This window comes from Temnothorax curvispinosus, unplaced genomic scaffold (assembly GCF_003070985.1).
Source record: "Temnothorax curvispinosus isolate PA1 unplaced genomic scaffold, ASM307098v1 QBEX01002454.1, whole genome shotgun sequence".
In the NCBI taxonomy this organism is placed as follows: Eukaryota; Metazoa; Arthropoda; class Insecta; order Hymenoptera; family Formicidae; genus Temnothorax; species Temnothorax curvispinosus.
In genome coordinates this window covers 26384-51456 of record NW_020212234.1, presented here as the reverse complement: position 1 = coordinate 51456, position 25073 = coordinate 26384, and the positions used below count along the sequence as shown (strand labels likewise).

The 25073-nt window shown below is 43.4% G+C and overlaps 1 protein-coding gene across 1 annotated transcript in view; it reads right to left on the bottom strand.

Moving 5' to 3' along the window:
* The window catches only part of LOC112451713, a 34455-nt gene extending 9825 nt beyond the window's left edge, over nucleotides 1-24630 (bottom strand). Inside the window, exons 1-5 of the mRNA XM_025011535.1 lie at nucleotides 24566-24630; nucleotides 23832-24092; nucleotides 21876-22106; nucleotides 17234-17474; nucleotides 268-413 (exon numbers count right to left, since the gene is read on the bottom strand). Coding sequence (XP_024867303.1) covers nucleotides 268-413; nucleotides 17234-17474; nucleotides 21876-22106; nucleotides 23832-24092; nucleotides 24566-24605 — 919 coding nt within the window. The 5' untranslated portion in view covers nucleotides 24606-24630. The remainder of the gene's footprint in view (nucleotides 1-267; nucleotides 414-17233; nucleotides 17475-21875; nucleotides 22107-23831; nucleotides 24093-24565) is intronic.
* Nucleotides 24631-25073: the final 443 nt, after the last annotated feature.

Below are 25073 nucleotides of genomic sequence, written 5' to 3'. Positions count from 1 at the left end.
TTGTAATACCGACAAAGCAAAAATGCCGGGATGCATTAACGGCGGGACCGGTCGCGTTTAACTGCGTTAATTGAAACTGCAGTAACAAACATATAACACGATCTGTCAACTGAGCACTGTTAAGCGTAATCAAATTTGCGTATATTACATTTGCCGGGGCTCGGAAAGTTGACACCCCGCATTAAAGCCCAATTAGTTACTTTACAGCAGCGACGTGATATTGCGACGACAATGCGTAATTCGATTAGGAGATCAGAATTTACTTACTGATGAACGTCGTGTACGGCATCGTGTGCGAGTTGAACGTGCTCGAGTTGCATATATCGTCGGGCTGCTGGCCCCATTCCGACAGTTGCATCTCTATTACGTGCTCGTCCCTCCTGTGGAACATGACGCACACGTATCCGTTCTTGCTGAAAAGGAGACGTACAAAAGCGTTAGATAACGAAAGAATCGAAAACGAGGTCGTGAAAGTTGAATTTTAAAAACTAGGAGAATTGTTTAAACTCCGAATGCACCGTGACAAAGTAAATTTTTTAAAACTGAGACTATTTTATCTCGCTAGGATTGTTGGAATCAGTAAGAAAGAGATCACGGAGAGAAGAGGGGGGGGATGTCTCAGTGTGTGAATAACGCCATTTAAGTCCGTCCCTTTAGGCTGTAAAAATAAGGTCTCCCGCGGACAAATAAAAATTTAGATCTGAAAGGATTAGGCGCGCGAGATACGGTTAATAGTCGGTCCAGCGGACCGTTAAGGCTGATCTCGGCAAGACGGGAGCACGATGCGCCCTTCCTGCCCAGAATGGCGGCGGTAGCGGCGACTAGGACGGAAAAAAAACAGGGGAGAACACCCTAAATCTCTTCTCCCATGCGGGATTAAGATTTTATTTTATCAGAACCTTTCTTAACGGCCGAACGTTAAGTTTAACGCAATTCTTTTACGGCCGACCGCCTTTACGGCGGAATCTGAAAACTCGACTGCCTCATGCGCGCCATGTATCTATACGTACGTATAAGACACGCCGCGTATATAAGTTCATATCTGTATACACCCCGGCCGACCCCCGGCGATATACGTTTACACTGTAACCCCGTGGAGCACCGCGTCCCGTCGTAAGCCGTTGCGCGAGCCGGAAACGACGATCTCGACATATATTTGTCTTACGAGTTCTCCGCCCCGTGAAGAGGGATATAAAGTTTATATTACTTCTCGATGGCTCGCCTCTCGCGAAACTAGTTTCCGCGTCCGGGGATTTCGCGGGCGGCATTACGGACGAATTTTTTGCTGGATTCAATTTAATTGCGCTTGTTCCGGCGCTTGTCAAGGACCGCGACGCAAGAAAGGAACGAACGTGCGTTCCGCCCTCGCGGTGGAATACATAAAGCTCGCGCGCGCCCGCGTAGGAAAATTATCGTTTAATCGTATAAAAGAGAAAATACGCGATAGCTTTCAGATATTCCATAAGCACCGATTCATTTCTCTCCGGGCGAGCTATCCTGAAAACTCGAGCGAATTTGTAAGTCACGGAGGCTTTTGATAGTCGAATTTAAGGCGCAGTTATAGACTTTTACGAACCGTATCGTCTCGACTAACGTGTCGTAAATAACAAACATACAACCGTAATAAAGTTTAAACCATGAGATTTTATTTGCGACATTCCTGTATTGTCATGGCCACAATTTTATTCTTGTTAAAATTGTTTAAATTGTCACGCGAGACGCGTAAATCTGTTCCCGGAGATGACTGAAATAACAGGGTGCATTTTTCAAGATAGTGATACTAGCTAGTGATCAACCAATCTAAATCGAGATCGGTTGATACAAGAACCGGGTCAGAGTGTTAAAAGTTTTATGAAGTCGCTATTTCAGTACGCCAAAGTGTGGAAAAAAAATAAACAAATGGTACAAGAGATAGTAAGGAAAATGATAATCCTCCTTAAATATTCAGCCGTGCTTTTAGACCGCGTCGAGCGTTACGTTATTTTTACCAGCGGAAAGTATATGCTCGCGCAAACGTCAAAATTTCATTATTCGCCGCGAACCATCATTTGCAGGCATGCGGGGACGAGTGGTCTTTTTACGAAAAAATATCCCCCGTAGCCGAGCTGTGTGCGCATTCGGTCGTATAAAAGCATTGTAATAAAACGTGACGAACGTCAGGGGGAGACTTCGTGGAAACCGACACTCGTCTGCGATATGATTGATCGATGTCAGTTTTCCGGGCGAATCACGATACGGTACGATCCACCAACAGCCGGCCACCCTCGCCGATATCCGTACCGCGTGTGTAAAAACATAAATGTATATCGGAAGACGGGGGCGTTAAACAGCTCATGGCCTGACTTTGGAACGCGAAATGAAAGGCGTCGCGAGCGCGGGAAGTCAGCGATTAGAATAACACAGATAGAGTAAAAATATAAAGAAATAGATATAGAAAAGAATAAGGAAAAATATTTAACGCGGAAAAAATTAAAACAATTATCTAAAAGCATATTTCTATCGTTATCTTCACTTAGCGAAAGCCATTTTAAAATATCAGGATAATGAGAGAAAGAAAAAGAAAAGATTCGTAGAAATGATATTTAAATTTCAATGTGTAAAAAAGCGTGGTTCTCGAACGTGTTTGTTTCATCAAATAGTTAAAGCACTATCAAATTGTTGCGGAAAAAGATAAAACGACATATATATCACGCAGGATATGCGATAGACGAAAATACTACAATATCTTGACCAAATATCGACAGTTAACGATACTCAATCACTATGCAATCGAATAAGTAAAAAATCGCTTTCAACCTGACTGATGGTGATCGTATGTCAACGTATTCGAGATGCGCGCGGTGACCGGATGTTCGAAAATATTTGCCGAAGAATATAGAGACATAACGTATAAAAACGGAGCGTAGATCTGTCGTTGCAGCTGTTACCCTCCGAATTAAAACAAAATGTAAAAATATTGATCGATTGCACCGCGGATCGACGGCAGTTTCGCAATTATCTGGGCAAGGCCCATGCGAAGTAAACAATCGCCATAATATCATCTTCGAAGAATGATGAGGTAATTGAGGGCGTCGCACTGATTATGAATAAAAAACACATAACAGCAGAAGTTTCGAAATTGCACCTTAGGGAATTCTCTTAAAAAGCGCCCGTGCAATAACACATAATGTAATATGCATCGCGGCATTGTCCGCTGCTGTGGCTTGAAAATCTGCCAGTGATCAAAATATCCGCATTATTACGCTGCTTTAAAAAAAAAAGTAAAATAGTTCTCTTTCCGCGAGTTCTTTAACGGAACTTTTCCTTCGAAAACAATTCGCGACTGACCGACTGACGCAGATTCTTATCTTCCATCACATGCCTGCGTTAATTGTAAAATTGATAACGTTGTTGGAACATATACACAGCGTATCGATAATCGCGGTGTTCCTCGACAAAAGTTTAGGTCTCTTTAACAGAAATTTTCTATTCTAGATCACACGGTTCACGAGATATTTTCGGAAATTCTCGACGGCAAAGCGAGTAGCCAAACCCGATGCGATAATGCATCGGCGGCGGCGCGGGCGGCGTGATAACGTAAAGAGCGGCAACTTAATTAATTAACTTATGCAGCGCGCAGCCGTTTATATTTGGTTTCTGGCGTGCATCCGGGAACGCCCCGAACCGCCGTTATCGTTCCCCAGCGTGCAGTGGCGTCTTCTTACGAGATCGTGTGCCATCTTCCGTTTCTCTTTCGCCCAGCCCCGCGCTGCGCGCTCACCCTTTCCCGCTCTCGGCGCGCAACGGCCGAATTCCCTGTTCTTCTTCTCAGGAAGTTCTTTCGCACTTCATTGATGATCGCGCCGTAACGTTGATGCCTTAATTAAAATTTTCCCTAATTCAGCGATAATTCGTAATCCGAGGGGCTATTGGTGCCGCGCGCCGCTAATTAAACGCAAATAACTACTGCATATGAATATTTAATCCTGAGAAACGGCACTATTAAAATAGTACTAATTATTGTGAATGTAAGCAATTTATGCTCCGTCGACCATCTGCAATGTAATTCCACCCTCCTCCACACACGTTTAATTACGCCGTTCGTTGTCGATTAAAAATATATCGTCGAAGCTACAATGTTTATCCGCAACAAAATATTCCTTTGACATATGACCTATTGCAACCATCGACGGCGATATATGACGCTCGGGTGACATTGATTTAAAACTTTTCCGTGCTCGACGTGTCAATGGCCGGGTGCACCAGAGGCCATTACCACCGTCGCCACTTACTACAGTGTCCCAAATCGAGGAGGACATTTTTCATAGTCGACTTTTCAATCTAATTTATATTTGCTCGTCAGACCATTCATTCGGCCGTGGCGCGCGCGCGCGCTCATCCGAGCAATTTCACGCTCGTCTTTCCCGGCGGAAAGAAAGCACTCCCCTCTCCTCCTTCTCCCCTCGTCGTGCCCGAGACAATTCCGCGGATCCGAGATATAGGTCGTCCTCGTCAGCGAGCATTTCAAAGATCAAGCGTCGGGAAGGCGATATCCAGGGTCGATTCCGCGTAGTAGAGGTATACCTTTGACCACCGTAGGGACCACCTACGAACAGCGACGAGACTGGTACCGATCGTTGTGCTGTTTCTCTCGTTTTCCTCCATTCTCTTCTTCCTCGTCTTCCTCGGGGCTTTTTCTCCTTCCGCTTCTTCTTCGATTTCATTCCGTCCGCTGAGTACCACCGTGATGAAAGCGCATCAGCGTCGCGGCGTTCTCTCGAGCGTGCGGCAAGCGATATCGCGTGTCTTCCCGTAGAACTCCCGCAATACCGCGGTGTCGAAAATTCAAGGAAATGCAGCTGTTCCGCCATCGCGGATGCGGATGTTATTCTTTTACGAAGCTAATCATCTTCTCCGTTGAAGATGGAGGTTAAAAGGGGATCTTGGGTTTGTATAAATTAAACCGGCAGTAAAAACACTCGCTTCCGCGTCCCGTTTCCCTTTTATATTTTAACTAGACAGTAAAAACATTCCCGTACCATTTTCGATTCTGCGAAACACATTGCGAAACGAGCGTGCTAAAAACGAATTTATAAAATAGCTTTCACTTAACAAAAATACAACGTATACGGCCAAATACGAATAAGGAAACTGTTTCCAACAGTTTCCACGCGGCGGTGGTGTATAGCGTTGTTTCAACAAACAGCCACTTGAATAATACAGTTCCACCGTGTCGAGAACAGTAAAATGCAAGTGGGATATCGCAGTACTGTATTCCGACGAAGGAGTATTTTGATGTCGTTTTCAGATGAAAATGTTGCGTGTATATACACGTAACGCGAGTATTGACGAAGCTTCACCCGTGACAGAACAGTTACGTACCTATTTATTGGGAAATACATGAACCGGAAACGTTATATCTCCCTGTACAGAATATTTTGAAATTCCTGTAACTTTTGACTTATTGTTAGTATCATGTATAGTGGCATGTCCACGTGCACGCAGGCATGCACACACACTTCGAATCTCTATTATTGTAAAGGATATGTCGCGAAAATTTTTTAATAAAAAACAGATAGAACCCGATAAAAAATGTTTTCTGTTATTTCGATTCAACCATTGTATATGTATTTGTTATAAGAGTGAACACCGAATCATTTTGCAATCTCGCTGAAATGGACAAGCCTCAAAGCTATTTTGCAATCATGCGAGTTACGTTCTATGACGATGGATATTGTGGATTCATGTACGCCGCAGGTGTTTGCCATAGACAATCTGTTTAGTTGTAAATTAAGATTGGTGTTTGTACCGGATTCGGCTATTTGCAGAATAGACGTGGCCCACTTGCCGATAAAACCAGACGGGAATTAATTTTAACCGTATGAAAATAGTTGTTGATTTACAGCGTTGATATTCGGGACAGCGAGATACGCGCTCGCGTTCAGCGAATATACATATATAGGAATTATTTTATTTACGCGACCCGCTTATCGTCGCCCAACGTTGCCCAATCTTCGGTGACGTAACATTTCGCGATTTTCAACAAAGTAATTTCTGCAGGAGCGCGTTACCACCGGCTTGCGTATATGTTCCCTCCAGTTTGTTTGCGGCCGCTATTCCTTCGAATGTCCTCGTTTGCTCTCCCAGCCATTCCTCCCGCGCGCTGGCGGAGATTTATTTTACTACTTACAATTAGTTTCAGCCGCCACTTCGTATACTCAGAGACGTAGTGCGACGTGTGCGCGCGGGTCAGCGCGAAGAATACCGCGCAGTTTACCGTGATTTAACTACTCGACCGTATTTCAGACTCTCCATGTTGGAAGAACTGTCTTAAAAACATGCACCTTGCATATCAGTCGGTCCGACACTTTAACGCACGTTGAGTTTCGTAAGAATAACAATCGTATGTTTAATATCCTTTCGACAGATTTTATAAATCCTTATGTTTTAATGTGATCTCTGTCTCTTTCGTGATTATACATAAGATTGATTAAAATTTTCGAATGAAATAAAAAGTAATTGATAATCACTAGCGTATGTATATGAGCATTTAAGAACTATCGAACTTTTTCTTCGATAGCATTTCTTCGACCGCAGGCGCCGGAACAGTGAAGAAAAATAGCGCTTTCAAAAGTTCAGAGAGAGGTCGATAGTTTTTGAATTACAGCCGATTGAAAATTAAAGGCGAGGTGAACTTCGAAAGTGTAAATAGGGAATAAAACCTAGTTCTCAGCGAATTTCAAGGGAACTTTATTTTAACGGCGGTTCAATTTGAGGCTTGATTACCGAGATTTACGAGATTTCCGAAACTATCTCGATACCGTCCGGCGCTGCAGATTCTTTAATTAACTAAGTGTTGATACGTTCTGCATAAGTATACCAAGAAATCGTCAATTATGAATAATTGGAAATTAAAGAGTCTCGATTCATCAGTCTTCTGAATAGCGAGTAAATAATGAAATCATATTCTTGCAAATTAATGGCACTTAAATTGAAGTGCACTTTAATTTAATGCAATTTTAATGGGTTATTACTTGTAAAGGCATATTTAATATTTTTAATTAACGCTGTAGAAAAAATGTGACATTCACAATCCTATATTTTTAGTTATTTATAATCGAATCTATTAGAACATGCTTTTTTCTATCAGTTTGTAGTTTCTAATATTGTAGTCTCTTACCCTTTTTACGAACAATCAAATTAAAATCGATCTCAGAGAACAACTGAATGAATTCGTGGTTAAGGTTTGTCTTTCAGCTTAGTGGAATGCTATCGACTACGGCTCGATCGTCGATTTGGCAGCGCGTATACACGATAATTTTCCACCGTCTTGTGCGCCGATTCGAGCGCGAAGGTTCTGCACTTCCGGTTGGTAGGACTCCGGTCAACGAGCAATTTTCCGGCCGATTGGTCGACGAAACGTCGAACTTGCTGCAAGTCGATCTCCGCCGACAGCAAGAGACACTCTACTTGTTTACTTCATGCCGGTGGGGGAGATTCTCTACACGCACATCTTCCCTTCCTTAATTTCGTGTGGAAGATCTCACTGCTCGAATATCGTCAATTAACATTATATATCTATTTAATACATACATATAAAAGATAGCGTCTCAAACTTTTTATTATATTTTTGAATCACATATTTTTTATATTTAAATAATATAATTTTAAATAATTACTATAATTGGCTCATAATGTAAAGTTTGACTGGTCTTTTGAATATTAAATTGCGTATTAAGATAAATATACGCATGAAGGGATTCAACTCCTCATGGAGATCGATTTTATTGTTTACTTCGAGTCAAAGGTAGTCTGGACTCTTGTATGCTGTAGTTACCCTCCACCATCGCCAGGATATAGACATCGTTTACCAATTAGTACGTCTGGTAAATTTCCGACTTGATCGCGGCGTTGAGGGTACCTTGCGCGCGTTACACCCATTTAATTAGACGAAATCATAAACGCACGATACTAAACAAATGTCGGTACGAGCGCGCGAGCGCTAGGGAATATGAGCATGATGAAGTTTGATTATTATTTGTCCGTGCGCGTATAAATTCTAATCAACGTATATCATAGTTATATCAGCGAGAATGTCGAGTAAATTACGGCGACCACGCCGCATAACTCGAAGTTCGCATTCGGAAGTTAAAACCGCATTCGACCGTGCATAGTATTCTAATAAATACAGGTACGCCCTCGCCTTTTCCTCTAGAGATGATCGGAATGATTTTCTGCGGTTTGCCGAAACATTCGAAACATGCGTGCGCGCTCGTCGAATAGTAACTGAAATATTTTAACGGAGAGAGAGATAGTTTATAAACGGCCAAATATTTCAATCATATATAAATTACATTTCCCGGAAACGTGGAAAATTGAAAAAGGTCGCAAACAAACGTAAATTATTAAAACTCTGTTTAAAACACTGTTTGAAATATATTAATACAGATACATGAATTATATAAACCAGGACCATCAAGAGGAAAATTATAAAATGTCTCTAAGGAAAAAAATCGATCACGAGAAGCAGCGAAAGAATCCGTTCGGTTCGGAGAGGAATAAAGTAATTCTGAAATGCACGGTACTACATATGTGCGCGCCGCCAAATACACGGTCTGATCAATGAAGCGACTCGCTGGAAATGAACAAGGCGGCGCTGTATCGGACACGTACGAACAAAAAGAGGAACGACACCGGGGGAAAGGGAGAGGAAAAAAGGCAAGGAAAGGGGGAAGGGAGGAAAAAGGCAGAGCGAAACTGGGATGAGACCGCGTCGTGGCGGGGCTGTATGCGTCTCGTATGTTTATGTGCGCGAGGATCGTGTTTACCCGGGGGGGTTCGTATGCACTTGCATAAGCACCCCGGTGGTACCCGGCGGGGCGTGTACTCGGCGCACCCCCCCCCCCCCCCCCCATCCGCAACTCCACTATTTACGGACGCGAGTAATTCATAACTCGTTTTTTCGTTAAGCCTGTCTTGCTCGGCTTATCTCCTCCTCTCGCCGCTCCTCCCCCCTTTCAACGTTTTCCTCTCTTTTTTCCAATCGGGCACGGTTTGCGTGGGCCTCATAAAAACGAGCTTTGATCGGGTGCGCCGAGCTGGACCGCTATCGTCAACCAGCGCGACCGGCGAAGTGTCGAGCCGAACTGCAGCTGCAGCCACATCAGACACACATACACTGCTATCTCCCTGTGTTGTGTGTGCGCGCGCGAGTGTATTTGTGTATGTCTGTACTCTAAAAGCTCGTTATTAGATCGCGCGCACGTGATCTTTTCTTTTCCCGCGGAATGCTCGCTTGATAAGCGAAGAGCCCTTAACGGGCTCCCCTTTAGCAGCGAAGAAGAGAAAGCCTTTTAGCTCGGATCACAATGGCCGGCCGCGCCGCGAAAATCGTGAGATTGCGAGACGAAAAATGTCTTTTTCTCTCTGCTGGGTAAGGCGATGTTGCACATGTCCGAATGGGTTTTTATATAAATGTTAACGTGTCGGAGAACGAGAGCGGTAACACGGTAACGTTTAACCAACGTTGCAACGTTAAATTCTAAAGAAAAAGATAATTTATCAAACATATATACAACTTGAAATTATTACTATTTTAATGCAGATTTTGATCGCAGGCATATGTGAGATTAACGTGACTAAAAGATCTCGATTTACATACGAAATCGCTCGTCCGGAATTTTTCGCCGGAGAAAAGTGGATTCCGACGTTATTAAAGAATACTCCTTCTGAGTTACTGACTCCCATATTTTCTGAGATATCAACGTACTTCGTAAAGTTCAATATTATACGGTTCGCACGCGGCAGAATTCTTCCCGGGCGCTTTTTGACGCTCTAATCGACTCGCATTTTCCCGCAAGATACTTCTCGCTCGGGATACGACCGCTTCCGCGCAAATATTTCCACGGACCGGCTTTTGAGCAAAGGTCAAACACCAATCGCGTTCCAGGTTTCCGGTTATTAAATCGAGACGGTATCCCGGTAATGCATAGGGTCTCGCTCTGGAATAAAACGAAAACGAGCGTGGTGTAAAAACCCTACGTACGAGGTAAAAAAAATATGGCCATACCGTTCCCCGACGCGACGGTTCGGATATCCCTTTCGCGCGTTTCGGAGCGCGCTCGAATTCCCGTTCGTCTGAAATATTTTACAACGCGGTCGTCGTGGTTACGAGCTGTAAATTCACGAACATCACGGACGATTCGTCGTCGCACGGTCCGGATGTTCGCGTATGACGGATCGCTCGGTATACGATCGTCGACAAAATGACGGAATTCGTCCGGCAGCCGGCTACGTCGTGAGAATAAAGATCGCGCGGACTCTCTCTCATTCCGAAGAACCAATTCCCGAAGAAGCTGCGTAAACGTAAAAAAAAAACGGAACGGGAATGTCGGCAGTCGGCAGTATAGGAAAAGAATTGGATAGAAAAAGAGCGGATATCTGGAACGTAAAACGCGTCGTTTACGTGCTAAAGTGTCGGCGAACGACGACGTCCGCGTTGGATTGGCACAGAAGATCCACAGTGGATTGCATTTACGTTGCACGTATGTAGCCGTCAAGTTTATCGAAGTCATTAATTTGAGTGTCGTCAACACCAGGATGTAACACTCGTTCGACTAAAATTTGGTTTATTCATCATGTCGGAATAATCGATCGACCGAAGGTCGAAGTCGCGCATGTTCCGACAGCGACAAATGATTAATAGGTCGAACGATATATTTTACTCTTCGGTCTGCAAGTGAGTTGAAACGCTGTGTCCATCTTCGAACTGTGACAATGCGGATCAATTGCGAGTAGAACCGAAAAAAAAAGAAAGCTCGTTTCGCATTGAGATACTATTAGAATTTTTATTTAAAAAGTCACACACATTGAAAAGAAATCGTTGATTATACCAGCTATTTGTTCATTATTTCTATAATAATTTATAGAAATTAGTTATTATTTCTATATATGTTTATAGAAGATGAGCAAAATTTCATAACAGGGAAACAGCATGTAAATGCATCTTATGGGATGTGTATCCAATTTAGAATAAACTGAGATAAAATAGACATGTAGTCCACGGTGGACGTGTACCTACTAAACTAAAATGCATTCTACGAATACAATTGAATTACACGACGAACGTATCGCCAGAAAGAAGGCGGTAAATTTGACGTGTCCGACGTCTCGAGCGAGCTTTATAAATGTCGACATGCCAAGGCGGACGGGACCGCGAGAGGGAAGTCGCGATAATATACGTAACAATGTCGAAAGTCGAGAAACGAGGGATCGTAGAAATAGAATCCCCGGGTCGTTCCGTGTCGTGAAATCCGCCGTAGTCGCCGCCACGCCGCGCCGTCGGGCGCGGCTGGGTCGAACGGAACGAAACGCGGAAGTTTTATGCAGTACACGAAGGCATCCAGCTCGATATACAACCGCGATAAGCACGTTTTTCCGATAAGGACGCCTTGCTCTCTCTCCTGTTGCACCGGCGCCGCGGCGCGAAAGTAGCGATCGGGAACGCTTGCCTCAGAATAGTTTCCAGCCTCAGAATAAGTTCCAACGCGTTGTCGGATATAGAAGTGGTCAATACGTCCTCTTGGGACGATTAAGGGATCTCGGTCGCTCACCTGTTTCGTTATCGCGATCTAATTTCGGGATCGTATCGGGCGCGCGCGATATATTTAGATATTTAGATCAGACGACGACGTGTCTGACGCTGAGAATAGCGTTGCAAAATTATACAACAGGATATAAACATTTTCGGGCCTCCTTATATTACGTGTTGCTCGACTTAATTACGGTCGTATTTTCGAAAAGTATTTTCCCACCGTTTTCGTCGCGACATATGTTAATAATGACAATCATAAATTTGATTTTGACGCGACGCGCGATATCGACCCACCTAGATATCGACCGCGACGAGCATAATGGTGCCCGAAATATATATTTTATTTCAGGAATTAATAATAACGATAGCGTGTGTGTAATAATAAAAGGAAGAAAGTGCATACGTTCAAACCTTTTCCTTTTCGATTATAGTCGCGTGTACGGTTTAAGAAGGTAATTGTGTACATAAATTATGATCAAGTGGATCTAGAGTTTAAGTTGTCCCGCGACTGGGCGATTGGGCGATAAATATCGCGAGCTCTATCCGAGACAGGTCGAAAGAGGGTGGGCAGACGAGCCTCTTCATAAGACGCGGCTTTAGAACGGGGGGACGGAATACATAAAGGAGAGAGAAAAAAAATATGAATCTACAATGATTTATCAGAGTTGGTATCGTCCGCTGTCGTTGTATACACGAGACTTCCGTGACAGGAAGCCATTTTTCACGACGTTCACGAAGAATATTACTTGCGCCCGCCTGACGTTTTAATCGATCTGTAAATACTTATCGGCGATGGCGAATGAGATCTGGTTAACTCGATGGACGTATGAAAATAATTACGCGCGGCAGTAAACGAGGAAGATTGAACAAATTGAGCGAAAAAATGTTTAATTCCACATTTCCAGAGATCTGCGTTGGAAGTTAATGCAAAAAGTTAGCGCGCATTGCACGCGAGTCTGACATTAGTTCATGATAATTAAAGCAGCATCCATATAAAATCCAGCGAATATGCGTTGGAAATATATACAAAGGACAAAATCATTATCGATAAATTCGTCGCGTTAAAATTCATCGTCGATAATTTCGGAAAAATTGGACACAAAATACGCGCGGTAGTAACGAAAGAATGACGATAATTCGGACCGCTTTCCAATTGGCGTTTCCCTCGACGTTTCCAAACTCCGCGATATTTCCCGTAATTCCGGCATGTGTATTCAAAATATTCTTTTTTTTTTTCCAACTACAATCTCGTACTCTTTTATAGAGTAGCGGCTCGTTGCACGAACGATTCGTTATTACGTGTGTCCCGGGTGCATCGTTGCGATCAATGCGAGCGCTCCGCTCGAGATGCACATAAATCGTGTGTCGCGTGCATGTAAACACACGGACGGACGAACGGACAGAGCTCGGTCGCTCGTGTATATGCGGAAGTATATTTGCGCTCACACATACACACCTCGCCGCCGCGCCGTCGCGAACCGGAACTACTTGAAACCGTCCGAGCAGGTGCTTCGTAAAAGCCACACATCGGCGTTTTGGCACGGTTTCATTCCGCCGAAAGGATAGGTAAAAGCAGGAAAAAGTCGAGGTGGATCGCTCGTTCGCCGTGAACGGCTGATTTACCGTCGACTTCACGAGATTTATGAGAAACTCGCGCATCTGATGTCGTAATTCCGCCTGTAATCACGTGTCTTATAATTTGCCGGCGTCTAATTCCGTATAAAATACTAACTTGACTTACATCGATAATCTAACTTTAACTTATCACGTTTCATCACACGTGCTTCAAAATTTTAGTCAAGATCGCCGTAAAGATCGATCTCGGCAGCGTCTTAACGTCCGGCATTACGGTCTTCGCGATTTTCTTTCGCTTTCGCTCGTCACGACTTCGTCTGCGCGCGAGCCGGTTCCGAGGAAAGATTCGTGCCCGCCCTCGGTTATCTATGCAATTCCAGCGTGGTCGCGATAAGTGCTCTCAGATTTACAGTTTAATGCACAACCGTCTTGCCCCGCGCTCGCGTTTCGCCCGCCACTCGTCTCTAATTACTCCGGGCCGAGGCTTCGGCCTTAATTGAAATACCGAGTCCCCTTGCTAACGTTCGCCCGAGAGCCTGTCGTGGCGCCGGGCGCCGTTGTGAAGTATCGGTGCAAAATATTCAATCTTGTAACAGTCAGCACGATTACCGCTCTCGAGAGGTTCATTCTTCAACTTGGCGTCCTCGCAAATCGCGATCACGCCAAAGTCAGAAAAGCAAATTATCCGCGCACACTCGACAAATCTTTCTTTTGTCGCTTGACATTACTGTATTATTAAATCAATTACATTATCAATGACATTTCTCCGACAATCGTCGGGAATAATGGCTTCCTTCCAAGTCGCCTTACATGAAAAATATTGATTTCCAACGGCGACGACATCATATCAGCCGACGATATCAAATATCGATCTTAGAGAGATATAAACTTTATCTGCGATTCGTGTCTTCGTCGATCGCGTCATTTCCCTGCAGACGAACCGCTTTCTTCGCGCCCCTTCCGCGCGCATATATCCGTCACAAAAATGAATTCACGAAATCTGCTCCCTGACATATAAAAGAATATCCCCCTCCCCCTCCCCCTTCCTCCTCTCCCGATCCGACCGTCTACGCGGCCTCTTCGTCTTCTCCTCGTCGTAGCAGGGAAACGCGAATCCCGGCGTTTCTCATAAAGTCGCGAGTTGGCGCGTAATCGCGGGTATATTAAAGCGCGAGAAGATCAGCGTGGGGAAGATTCCGCGAAATATAAGGAGAATTCCGCCGACGAACACTCGCACACACCGTATAAGCGCGGTATGACGAGCGTCAAACGAGAATCCGTGCACATCCGCGAGTAGCGTCTCAAAAATGATACGTGCCATGTCCCCGCGAGACCGCGAGGGCGGTAATTTTTTCGCGGTGTTGAGAAGGCGAGCTGTATATAAAAATCATTAGTAATCCGCCGCGGAGGCTAGAAGAACACAGGTGATTTTTAATTAACGCATGCTGCGAAAATTCCGCGAATCCGATCGTTCTTTTTATCTAAAAAGTTCCGCGAAAAAATTCTGTATATCTCATTTATCGGCTTATCTATGCTCGCTCGTCATTTTCGTTTGTCCTAATATTATGCAATAGCACAGCGATGTCTACGAGGCTTCTGCACTTATCATGAATGTATAATGCGATATACATACTCGGCTGATCGTTCCGTGCAAGGCACAGAAATAGCGGTCGATGGATGGGAAGATTGTAGGTTATTTCCCTGGCATAATATTAACAACCGTGTCGTGCGCTTCTTTCTTTGTCCGACAACATTCAGACATTTAGATAATGACGCGGACTGGCGCGTCATCGCGATATCACTTTGACGTAGCGTTCGCGGAAGCGATTAGCTGTAATTTCTATCACTCGATATCGACTCCAAGAATATCTCTCATTAGACCTTCCGATGAAAAGAGGGAAACGTGGACAATCGACGTTCCCGTAGTAATTTCAAACCTTTTTGCCGGAGCGTCGTCGTGTCGTGTAACGTGAACGAGAAAGGCGGTTGGTTTCTTCGCGTATGTCGAGAATTCGGTGTCGAATTCGTTTTGTGTCTCCCTTCGACGTTTCCGCGATGTCGAGTAACGGAAGCGTACGTTCGGTCAGATGAAGGATGACACTGAAACTATGAAAGTCACCGACCTTTCGGAGGAAGGTTTCCGCGGCAAAACCAAGTCCGAGTCGTTCGCGCGAGTTCGCCGAAGAAACGTGAATCGATGAAAACGAGATGAACGACGCGGCGGGCATAAGTCGAGAAGAGAATTACGTTTTTTTTTCTTTTTCTTTTTTTACGCCTCTCTCGTGTCGTGCACTCAATCTCCCGGCTTGCGAGAGTAGTAAACGCTTAATGCCGATGCCCGCCGCGCCGTCTTCCGTATAGTAATTATTCGCCGCGCATCAAACTGAAAGAATTGTAACGCGGATAATAAAACTGCCTGGAACGAAGAATAAGATGTAAGCTGGGCAAGACGCGAGAAATGGCACGTCGCTTTTTATTGTCGACGTTCGCCGGTACGGCGTAAAAAATCTTTCCAAGGTGACGGTAAAAGAAATATGCGGTTTTTAAAAGCGCTCGCGTTTCACTAAAAAATACAGTGTGATAAATTTCATGTCAAATTTCGCTTAGCGACATGTTTATGAGGCGATTTTATTTTGTGTAATATTTTCAATTTGCGGCGTTGCATAACTTAAGACTTGATTCTCGTTATAATACAATGATGTGGCGCGTAATCATCGCTTTGATTTCGCGCAATTATTTATGACGTGAATTTATACAAGAGTATTAAAATGCGAATCGAAATGACACTATTTATGAGCCACCCAAGTAGTACGACCTTGCGCTCGATCAGACGGCGTTTAATGCGAGGAAAGTAAGTAATTCTTTCTTCTCCGACTTCCCTTCTGCTCCGCGTCATCTTAATATCGTGATATCTGAGTAAAGGAATTCTTCGAGCAGCTGTCGCGCCCGTACCGCGACATTATTCTCGGAACCTTCCTAAGTGAGGATATTAATCGCTGAGAAGTTACGCTTGACCGAGTTTCTTCGGGATAAATGAAGAGAATAGCATGTCTGTTGAATGTAATCACGTTTCATCGAACGCGCCGTCACTTTGCATTATTACTAATCAAATATTCGAGTATTTATTATTCGAGGCATACATGTTAAGCAATAACGAAGGCGATGAATATTCAGATAGATAAAGAAACTCGCCGTTATTTAAACTCGCATAATTGTGTACAGTCAATTTAAAAAAATAATAATAATTTTGTAATCAAGGGAACTTTTTGTAGTTTCCGCAATTATCCCCTCCTCACTTCGTAGCGGAGTAAGAAATTTATCTTCGCTCGACAAACAACGAATGTTTGGACACGCTTCAGTTTTGCGGAACGGGGCGAAGAAAAACATCGGATCGGCCTTCGCGTTTTCTGGGCCGATTCTTCCCAGTGTGCTCCGGCGAGTAGTAAACACTTTAGCGTGTTCCCGCGGATATGTTCGACAAACACGTTCCAATAAGCACTTTTATCTCAGCTTTTAACGATGAATCGTACTCTCGGCGACAGTGGGGCGTGAATAACCGGAACCGGGCCTCTCGTACATACATGTATACGAGCGATTAAAAGCGATACGTTACGTCGCGCGAACTCGCCCGCACGAATGCTTTAATGAGAGTACCTGATGGGGAGGTGGACCTACATTGACATTCCGGCATACACACACACACACACATACACAAAGATATACCCGGGAAAGTGATGCCGCGCAGACGAAAGTGGAATAATTCACCACGTTCGTATATTTACGCGAACGCCGTAAGCGAAAGCTTGCGATTATCATGTTACGCGCTTCTCTGATAATTATTCCTGTTCTCGTGAACTGCAAAATTATCCTTCACCGACTGTGAAAGCGAACGCTTTCTTCCCGTTTCGCGCGAAATGTAGACATTTTAATAATGTCCCTTACAAATCGCGGAGCGCAAGAAAGAACCTGTTCGAGGCACCTACCGCAATTTTTCTTTTCAGTTTCCGCTATTTCGAGAATTACTCGCATTGTCTCGTGGCTCGCCTTAACTTCTTCTCTACACGAATGCCATGAATAGAGACTTACCAATCCCGCGTTGCCTTCGCGACGAACTGTCTCTGGTTCTCCCTATCGATCGGCATGGAACGGTGATAGCGATGATCATCAGAGTTGACAACTGAATGGCAAACAAGGCGGGTCTCGTTTCGGTCGAGGATCGTGAGGTTGTAAGACGACGCCAGGAGCCGGGAACCCATTCGATCCAAAGCCACCCACGATTTACCGGCCACCACCCAGGACGGAAACGCGCAATGCTGCGGTAGCTTTTCTGTAACGTGAAAAGATGGCCGTGGAGAGAGAGAGAATCCCCTATTTGTCGCCGTGGTTCTCTTCCGCGACGCAAATTTCGCAAATGTGTATTCATGATATTCTTCCCAATAAGAGGATTGAATCGGAATTATTTGCGAGTTCCCAAATATTTGACGCTCCTTCTCTCACGGACTTGCTTCTTTGTATATTTATCGTCCTCGTCTAACTACGTTAAATTTAGATTAAAACTTGAAAGCGCGGAACAATTATGGTTTAACAAACGGGAAAAATTGTATGCGTATTTAAACGGCGTTTCCACGAAAGTTTTGTCTCATTGGTATTCGCAATTATCGAAAATATTTTAGTGTTTTTTTTTTTTTTAAAGCTGAGACTCAAGATTGTAAAGTTGATTATCGCCGCAACGTCAACAGTTTAATTTCTGTAATTTCCATCTCCACATTGCAAATTCGGACGACTGTTAAATTCAAATGTAATTACGTGTCAAGAAATAGCTGCGGCTTTATTCTTAGGGAGCGCTGTAACTCCGCTTCTAACGCAGTTATTTCAAACTCGAAATGCATAATATATACTGTAAGCTCGTTCCCGACTCTTTAAGTTCACGGGGTCCTCGAGCAGATAATCCGGCATAAGTAAACTTTGACCTCTCTTCTTCCTACGTCGCGTCGTAAACTTCGTTTCCAACGGCATGCCGGCTGTTTCCGGCGCATTATCAGGTTCTTGCACGCTTCGTCAAAGAATTTTGTCGAAAAAGGGGAAGGAGGGGCAGAGAAAATAGAAATCGACCGGTATTCGACCGGTCCTCCGTTCGGAATAATTCTGCGCTAATTACAGCGCACTTTTAACGGCGTTATATTCGTAACTAGCGTAATTATACGCGAGCGACATACGTCACACGCGAACGTGATGTATATTAACCAACTCATTAGCTTCATTAACACACTTACACACGCGCGTTGCATTACAACGTGTAATTCACGTGCGCATTGCATTGTCATTGTCGCTATAATGATGCGGAATTGTTCTCGCAATTACTGATAAAATAAAGTCGTATCGTTCGTGGAAATATTTAAAAAAACAAATCGTGAAAATATTAGATCGATTGTAATTTTGTAATAATATACATTTGAAAAATATGAAAAACTATTAAAAACGTCGTACATAAGATGAAGTTATCACGTGCTGGCAACGGCAGCCGCTATACGTTGACGCAAATAATTTGCTATAAACGCGCGACAGCTCTGTCGCCGGCGAACAGTTATCCTGTCAATGGTCGATTGCTCACGGCCATCAATCACCATGCACCGTGGAATTAATGGACCGTTAAAAATGCACGAGCAACAAAGTATGCTGCGTGCGTGCTGCATACTCTGCGACTGCCAGCCTGCGTGCAACTAAAAGCTAATCGATAATTCAATCGGGTGTATGCGTGCGCCGTAACGCTATAGGTCGCCGAAATTGCGCTGCTTATCGCGTACGTCGCCGCGGATGATAAGGGAGAGGCATAACGATGGCGATAAAGAAACGGCCGGGTATCCACGTAATTGTTTCATTATGCGATCTATGTACCCGCGATATAATTATCTTCTTATGCGTATTTTCTACGTGATACGCACTGGTTTCTATCTAATTAAAATTCCTATCTTGCCGGGGAAATTTTCAAATTTATGACAAAACTTGCATGCACGTTACATAATTTATAAAGAATTTTAAGTTATAATTAATAAGTTTCGGATTTTTGTTACGCGCAAATTAATCTTCGCGCAAGACGATAGAGAATAAAACTAGTTTGATGCACTCGGTATTACGTCACGAGGCGTCTTCGACAAAGTGTTTCGCCAAACACGAATTATCGCAAGTACGCTATATAATAGCTTGGAATTTAAGTGCAAAGAAGAAACGCGAATTTTCTTTTTAACGTTTTATCGCAGTCTTGCGACGTAAGAGCATGCTGTGTATAACAAAATGCGTATTAAAATGAGTCACGCCCGCGGCGAAATGGAAGAAGAAACGTATGCTTTGTTTAAAGTAAATTACGCTCATCCTCTTATCTTCCTTTGCAGTCAGACCGCATGTAATGCCATTGCATTACCGCGAAAAGATTGCAATTCCACAGTGCGGCGGTTATTTGAAAACGGCAATCTAAAATGAAAATAGTATCTCCCGCGGAAAACGTTGCGGGAGTCCTCCGCATTAAATATGATTGTTCATACTGTAGCCAATTTTTTAATTGTCTCGTACAAAGAAACTAGCTTCTGAAATATGGGATATGAAGATAAAAACTTTCTTAAAAACGACTCTCAATCAGATTAGCTCGAGAAAAGAATAACGATGCGAAACTTAACAATACGGAATGCAAAGAGTGTGCGGGAATATGCAAAAATGTTTCAAAATCTAATATCTGTTTTACGATACATACTACTACTATTCCGATATTTCATAAATACGTATATATGCATTTCCACACCGCGCGATGATATTCTGCGTTTTTCGCGTAACTGTATTTCTTCCGTTACTGTACATACTTGTTCTGGCTTTCTACTCTTCTCGCTTTATCACAATATTTTTCGCGAAAATTCTAAATGCACGGCAGTTTTCGAAACAACGTGTAAACCGCGTTTTGAAACTATCGCGATCTCTTCTTAGTGGAAAGATTAGGATATATATTTCAATTTATTATTTCTTTAAATATATCTTGCTCGAAGTTATCGTCAGCATCGTCGCATTTGCATACAATTCTTACGAACCGATTATAAGCGTGTACGGTGAAATAGTACAAGAAAGAATAAGAAAGAGACGTGAATTTACATATCGGCCAGATAGAATTTATCGCGCGTTGGCGAATAACGTTCTCTTCATCTAACGCGGGGCGGGCACTTCGGGGCGGGAAGCCCGGCGTAGCTCGAGATCCCGGGGCTAATCTGCTTCCTGGAAAGTTTAAATGGAAACGCGGTACCCGGTAGGAGGTTAACGAAACATCCGCGACGCCCGTGGTAAGGGCGCCGTTGAAAAATTTTTAAGCTGCTTAACGCTCGAGTTGAATTTCCTCTAGCAGCCGCGGCAGCGATTTCGAAATATTAAGCGGCAGCTTTGTCACTCCTCGATAACATGTCTGTCGATTGCGTGACAGACCGCGTATAATAAACGTATAAACGCAGCGATATTAATATAATGAGATAATAATAAAATAACATCCGAGATTCGTCGCGGTTGGAATGGAAAAATTCGAGCGTGCCGAGCGAAAATCAAAAGCGGATAAACTGGAGACCCATTTGGCAGGTTTACTCGATAACGAGAGCTCACCGCGAAGCTCATCCTTCTTCACAATGAATATACTCAGTCATACCGATCGTCCCCGGCGTACATTTGCGTCCGTTCGACCGAGCCGCCCGCGCCCGTTCGTCGCCCTCAATATGGTTAACCGTGAATCCTGCGACAAGAGCGTCCCAAACCGGCAGGGCTACGTGTAGCTATGCGATACCGTGGAATACCCGAAGTACCTGGCGTTGACCACCGGACGAGGCCAACGCTAGTATGCCGGACAAGAATCCGATCTGGTGTCCGCAGGCACTCTCATAGTTTACGTGCTCTGTGCTCTCGTTCTCGGGACCTCCGCACGTACGGCGGCTCCGAGGTATACGCGCCGATCCGCCACCATGGCCTCTCATCGCTATATATCGATTAACAGCCCCTCGCGGAATTTCGATCGTTATATTCGATCTTACGCGTCTCGCGCGACGAACGCCGAAACGCGGCCAACTCGTCGCGCCGCGGGTGATTGCGATCGGCGCTATTCCAGAAAGTCGGACAATCCTTTTCTAATTTTTTTTTAAATTAATCTTTACGCATTTAGCGTTAAAATATATTAAAATAGTTTGTACACTTAACAGATAGCGAAAAATATATTCTTGGAAGATATTAAGAGACAGCGCTATTCCAGGAAGTCGAACAATCCTTTTCTAATTGCATTAAATCTATTGCAAAATATATTAGAATAGTTTGTACGCTTAACCCTAGACAGACTCACTTATTTTTCTCATACGTAAATGACTCACTGGGGTAATACATTACCCCAAACTTGTACCGCGTGTATAATATTTCCAGAATGTTCTTAGAAAACTTTATAATAGATAATTTTTTTTTGTTTGATAGGGAAGACGATAGTAGTCATCAATTTGCGGTAGTAAAAAAAAACAGTAATAAAATTTCGAAAAACAAAACAAAGAACCAAAAATTTGGCTGAAATGATGCAAATTTGAATTTCACGTGGGGTAACGTATTACCCCAGTGAGTCTGTCTAGGGTTAATAGACCGCGGAAAATATATTTTTGGAAGATATTAAGATTTACGTGTGGAGTTCTTAAAAAGAACGTATAATAATGAAAAGATGGAGAGGACTCACTCTGTGTCATCTTGAACGTTCTGGCGGCCTCGCTGACGCTGATCAATCCATTGCAGGCGGCATCCGAGCTCTGCGCGAGGTTCCACGTGTTGTTCGATGGATTTGTGTAAATAAAGCATCTATAGCTCTCCTCGTCGCTTGTTTTACGATCGTTACGATCGCTGTGCAAACGCGCGACCATGTAATTTGTGCTGCCCTCCCTCCAATGAGCCAGACACTCCAATTCTACGTCTAGAAAAACAAAACCGTTACAACTGCAAATTGGCATGTATCCAATAATAACCGTTGTTATTTTTTTTTTCGCTCTTTTTTCCCCTCCCCCCGTTTTATACCCGGGATACACGAGTGATCCGTTGATGTGTACATACACGGCCGTTGGGGCGCAAACGTTTACGGGGCTTTACAGAAAACATAAACTGCAGCGCGCGTTAGAGTTAGCCAGCTGACGGGGAGGTTCTCGCGAAGGTATATCAAAGCAAAACGAAAATTCGGTCGTGATTCTCCAGCCTACGCGCGACCCTATTAGTAACAGAGTCGTAAATAGAAGTTTATCGCCGCTGTGTCCCCGGATAAAGCTATCTGCAGAAGTTATAAACGGGGGTAAACGATATATGAATGTTCATGAAAACGCATTATACCATACGTATTCGCCGTACGCGGATCCGCGGGACGTGTGTTGCGCGCGATGCAGCGCCCGTGTATTCATTTATCCGCGTGCAGCGTATCGAGATAGACGATCGGGCACGGGCCGATGATAATTGCGCAAAATCGTTTGGACAAGCCCAGCAACAAATGGTAATTGACAAGGCCATTAATCATTCATTCCGAAGCCGCGAGCTTTATTGACCGTTACAGGCCTTGCGCGTCGTGTTAATTAATGTCAAAGCGGATGTTAACGTCACCGCGGGAACACCGCCGACGTCATAATTCCTTTTTACGTGCCGAAATGCCGCGCGCGCCGTAACGACATGACGAGTCGACGAGTCGGAACACTTATTTCGCGTATAATTCGATCACACGGTAAATCTCGTTTCTCATAACCAGAATCAGTCCTTCGATATTTCTCCGCTCGCAATAATCAGAAGTTGCCATTTGTACGCATTTTATTGTGTTTCTTTTAATAAATTCATTTTTTTGCGATGAAAAGTCGACAAAAAATTCAAAATAAATTTAAATATTAAAATTTCGCGGGGAAAAAAAACATAAATGAGAGAAAACTCGATGGCAATAAAGCTACGAATTGCAGTAACTTTACATTCGCGGCGCACTTAAAATTTTGCGTCAATGTATCGAGGCACTCTCGGCGAGCGCTTTATAAACTATAGATTGTGACGAATTAATTATGTTATACAATAACAAAATGTCACTAGGCAGTGATTGGACTCGCGCACGTTGTATAATAATTCATAATTGTTTAGGGTATTCACTTGACAAATTATGAGCGTTTGTAAACAGGTATAACACAATTGCCGTGTAAATGGATATTGCACAATGCATGTTGGTATAACAATATTATTTTATACGCGGTATCTATTGTACGGCGCCCATTTGTTGTACGGTATCAAAGAATCCCGTAGAAAACGGACAACGCCGTAATCAAATTTGTATAATCGTTTGCATTGCGCTGGAAAGAATATAAAACAGGATACGCGCGTTATCTCCAAATCTCTCGGCCAGATTTCCCGGCGCGCTCTTCGCTGCCCAATTATGACTTTCCGTTTTAAGCCCCACGATCCACAAATCACAACGATTACTTGCATCACAATTATTCTTCAGGCTATCCAAATATTTAAGTCACGAATATGAGCATCCTCCCTGATATGATAAAATGAACGAAAAAAAGACATCTAAAGATTAAATAGGCCGCGCACCGTGGTTGACATTCGATTTATCTGCGTGTAAAATGAGGTCGTCACATGTCAGCACGATATAATGACACGGGGGGAGAATACTGACCCACGCTTTCGGACGAGTGAACGTTTGCGCACGCTTGGTAGCGCAGGAGCAGACGCGAGTCCTGCGTGCACGCTTCCGCCCGTGACCGCGGCGAATTGCACTCGCCCTCGCCCTGGCTGTACGTGAACTCCAAGGGACCCTTAATGGGACAGGGCAGCGGCGCTGCATTGGAGCGAAACAGAGAGACCAGAGTGGCGTCGCTGGTCAACGTGCCGCATTGGGTCAGCAGACTTGGTTCCGGTGAATCGCTCGTGCAATAAGCTAATAACAACAGCGAAACGTAACGTTGCATCGTCGTTCCTTGTAAATGTCGTGACGGGAATGACGAAACATAGGTACATTGGGTTTATTTCGTTTACTCAAAATAAAATTCCAAAGAAATTGCGATCTACGAGGAGGAAAGCTGCACCGAGATAACAGATAAAACGAGAAAGAAACTGGGACATAGATAAAAAGGAATAGCGATTTTGATGCTGATATTCTGATAATTAAGTTTCTTTTGCGAAAAGAAGAAATGAAAGAGAAACTAGACAAGAAAGAAGAAAAATATTAAAATAACGACATAATGTAAGATAATATATTTTATCAGGCACAAAGAAGACAAAAGATTTTAACGAGATTCAGTGATTCATAAGTTTTTACGATGCTCTGAATTAAAAAGCTAAACATCCTTTTTAAAGAACGGAACAGAATGTCATTTAAAATCTTGGTAATTAGCAATTTCTATGTCTTACTTTCTTTGTATTGCAGAACGTTGGCATGTTGCGCGTGCATTACAATACACCGGTAACATCTGTACTTCCTGAAACAGAAACGGAAAAAATAGTTTTGAGTGTTATTTTATCTATATAGTTTTTATAAATTTCACCCATTTATATTACGAACTGAAATCAATAGAAATAAAATCTACGCTATATCGTTATATAGCTCCGCAATCTGCTTTTTATGAAACACAAATCCGCCCACTGAAAGCGCGCTTTGAAAGAAGCTTCGCTTTTAAATGACAGCCTCCAAAAAATTTAAAAAGCATATATTTTTTAATAATTTTCATACGTACGGATGATTCATACGCAAAACTATATACGTAATTTAAGCAGAGAAAAATTGTGAAAAATCAGCGGATCATTTGTCAAGTATTAAGATAGATTTATACTTTATAATTGTCCGATATTCCACGTATATAAAAAAGAGTCCATTTCATAAAATTGTGAGAGAGCATATTTTATTCAACGTGTAATTACT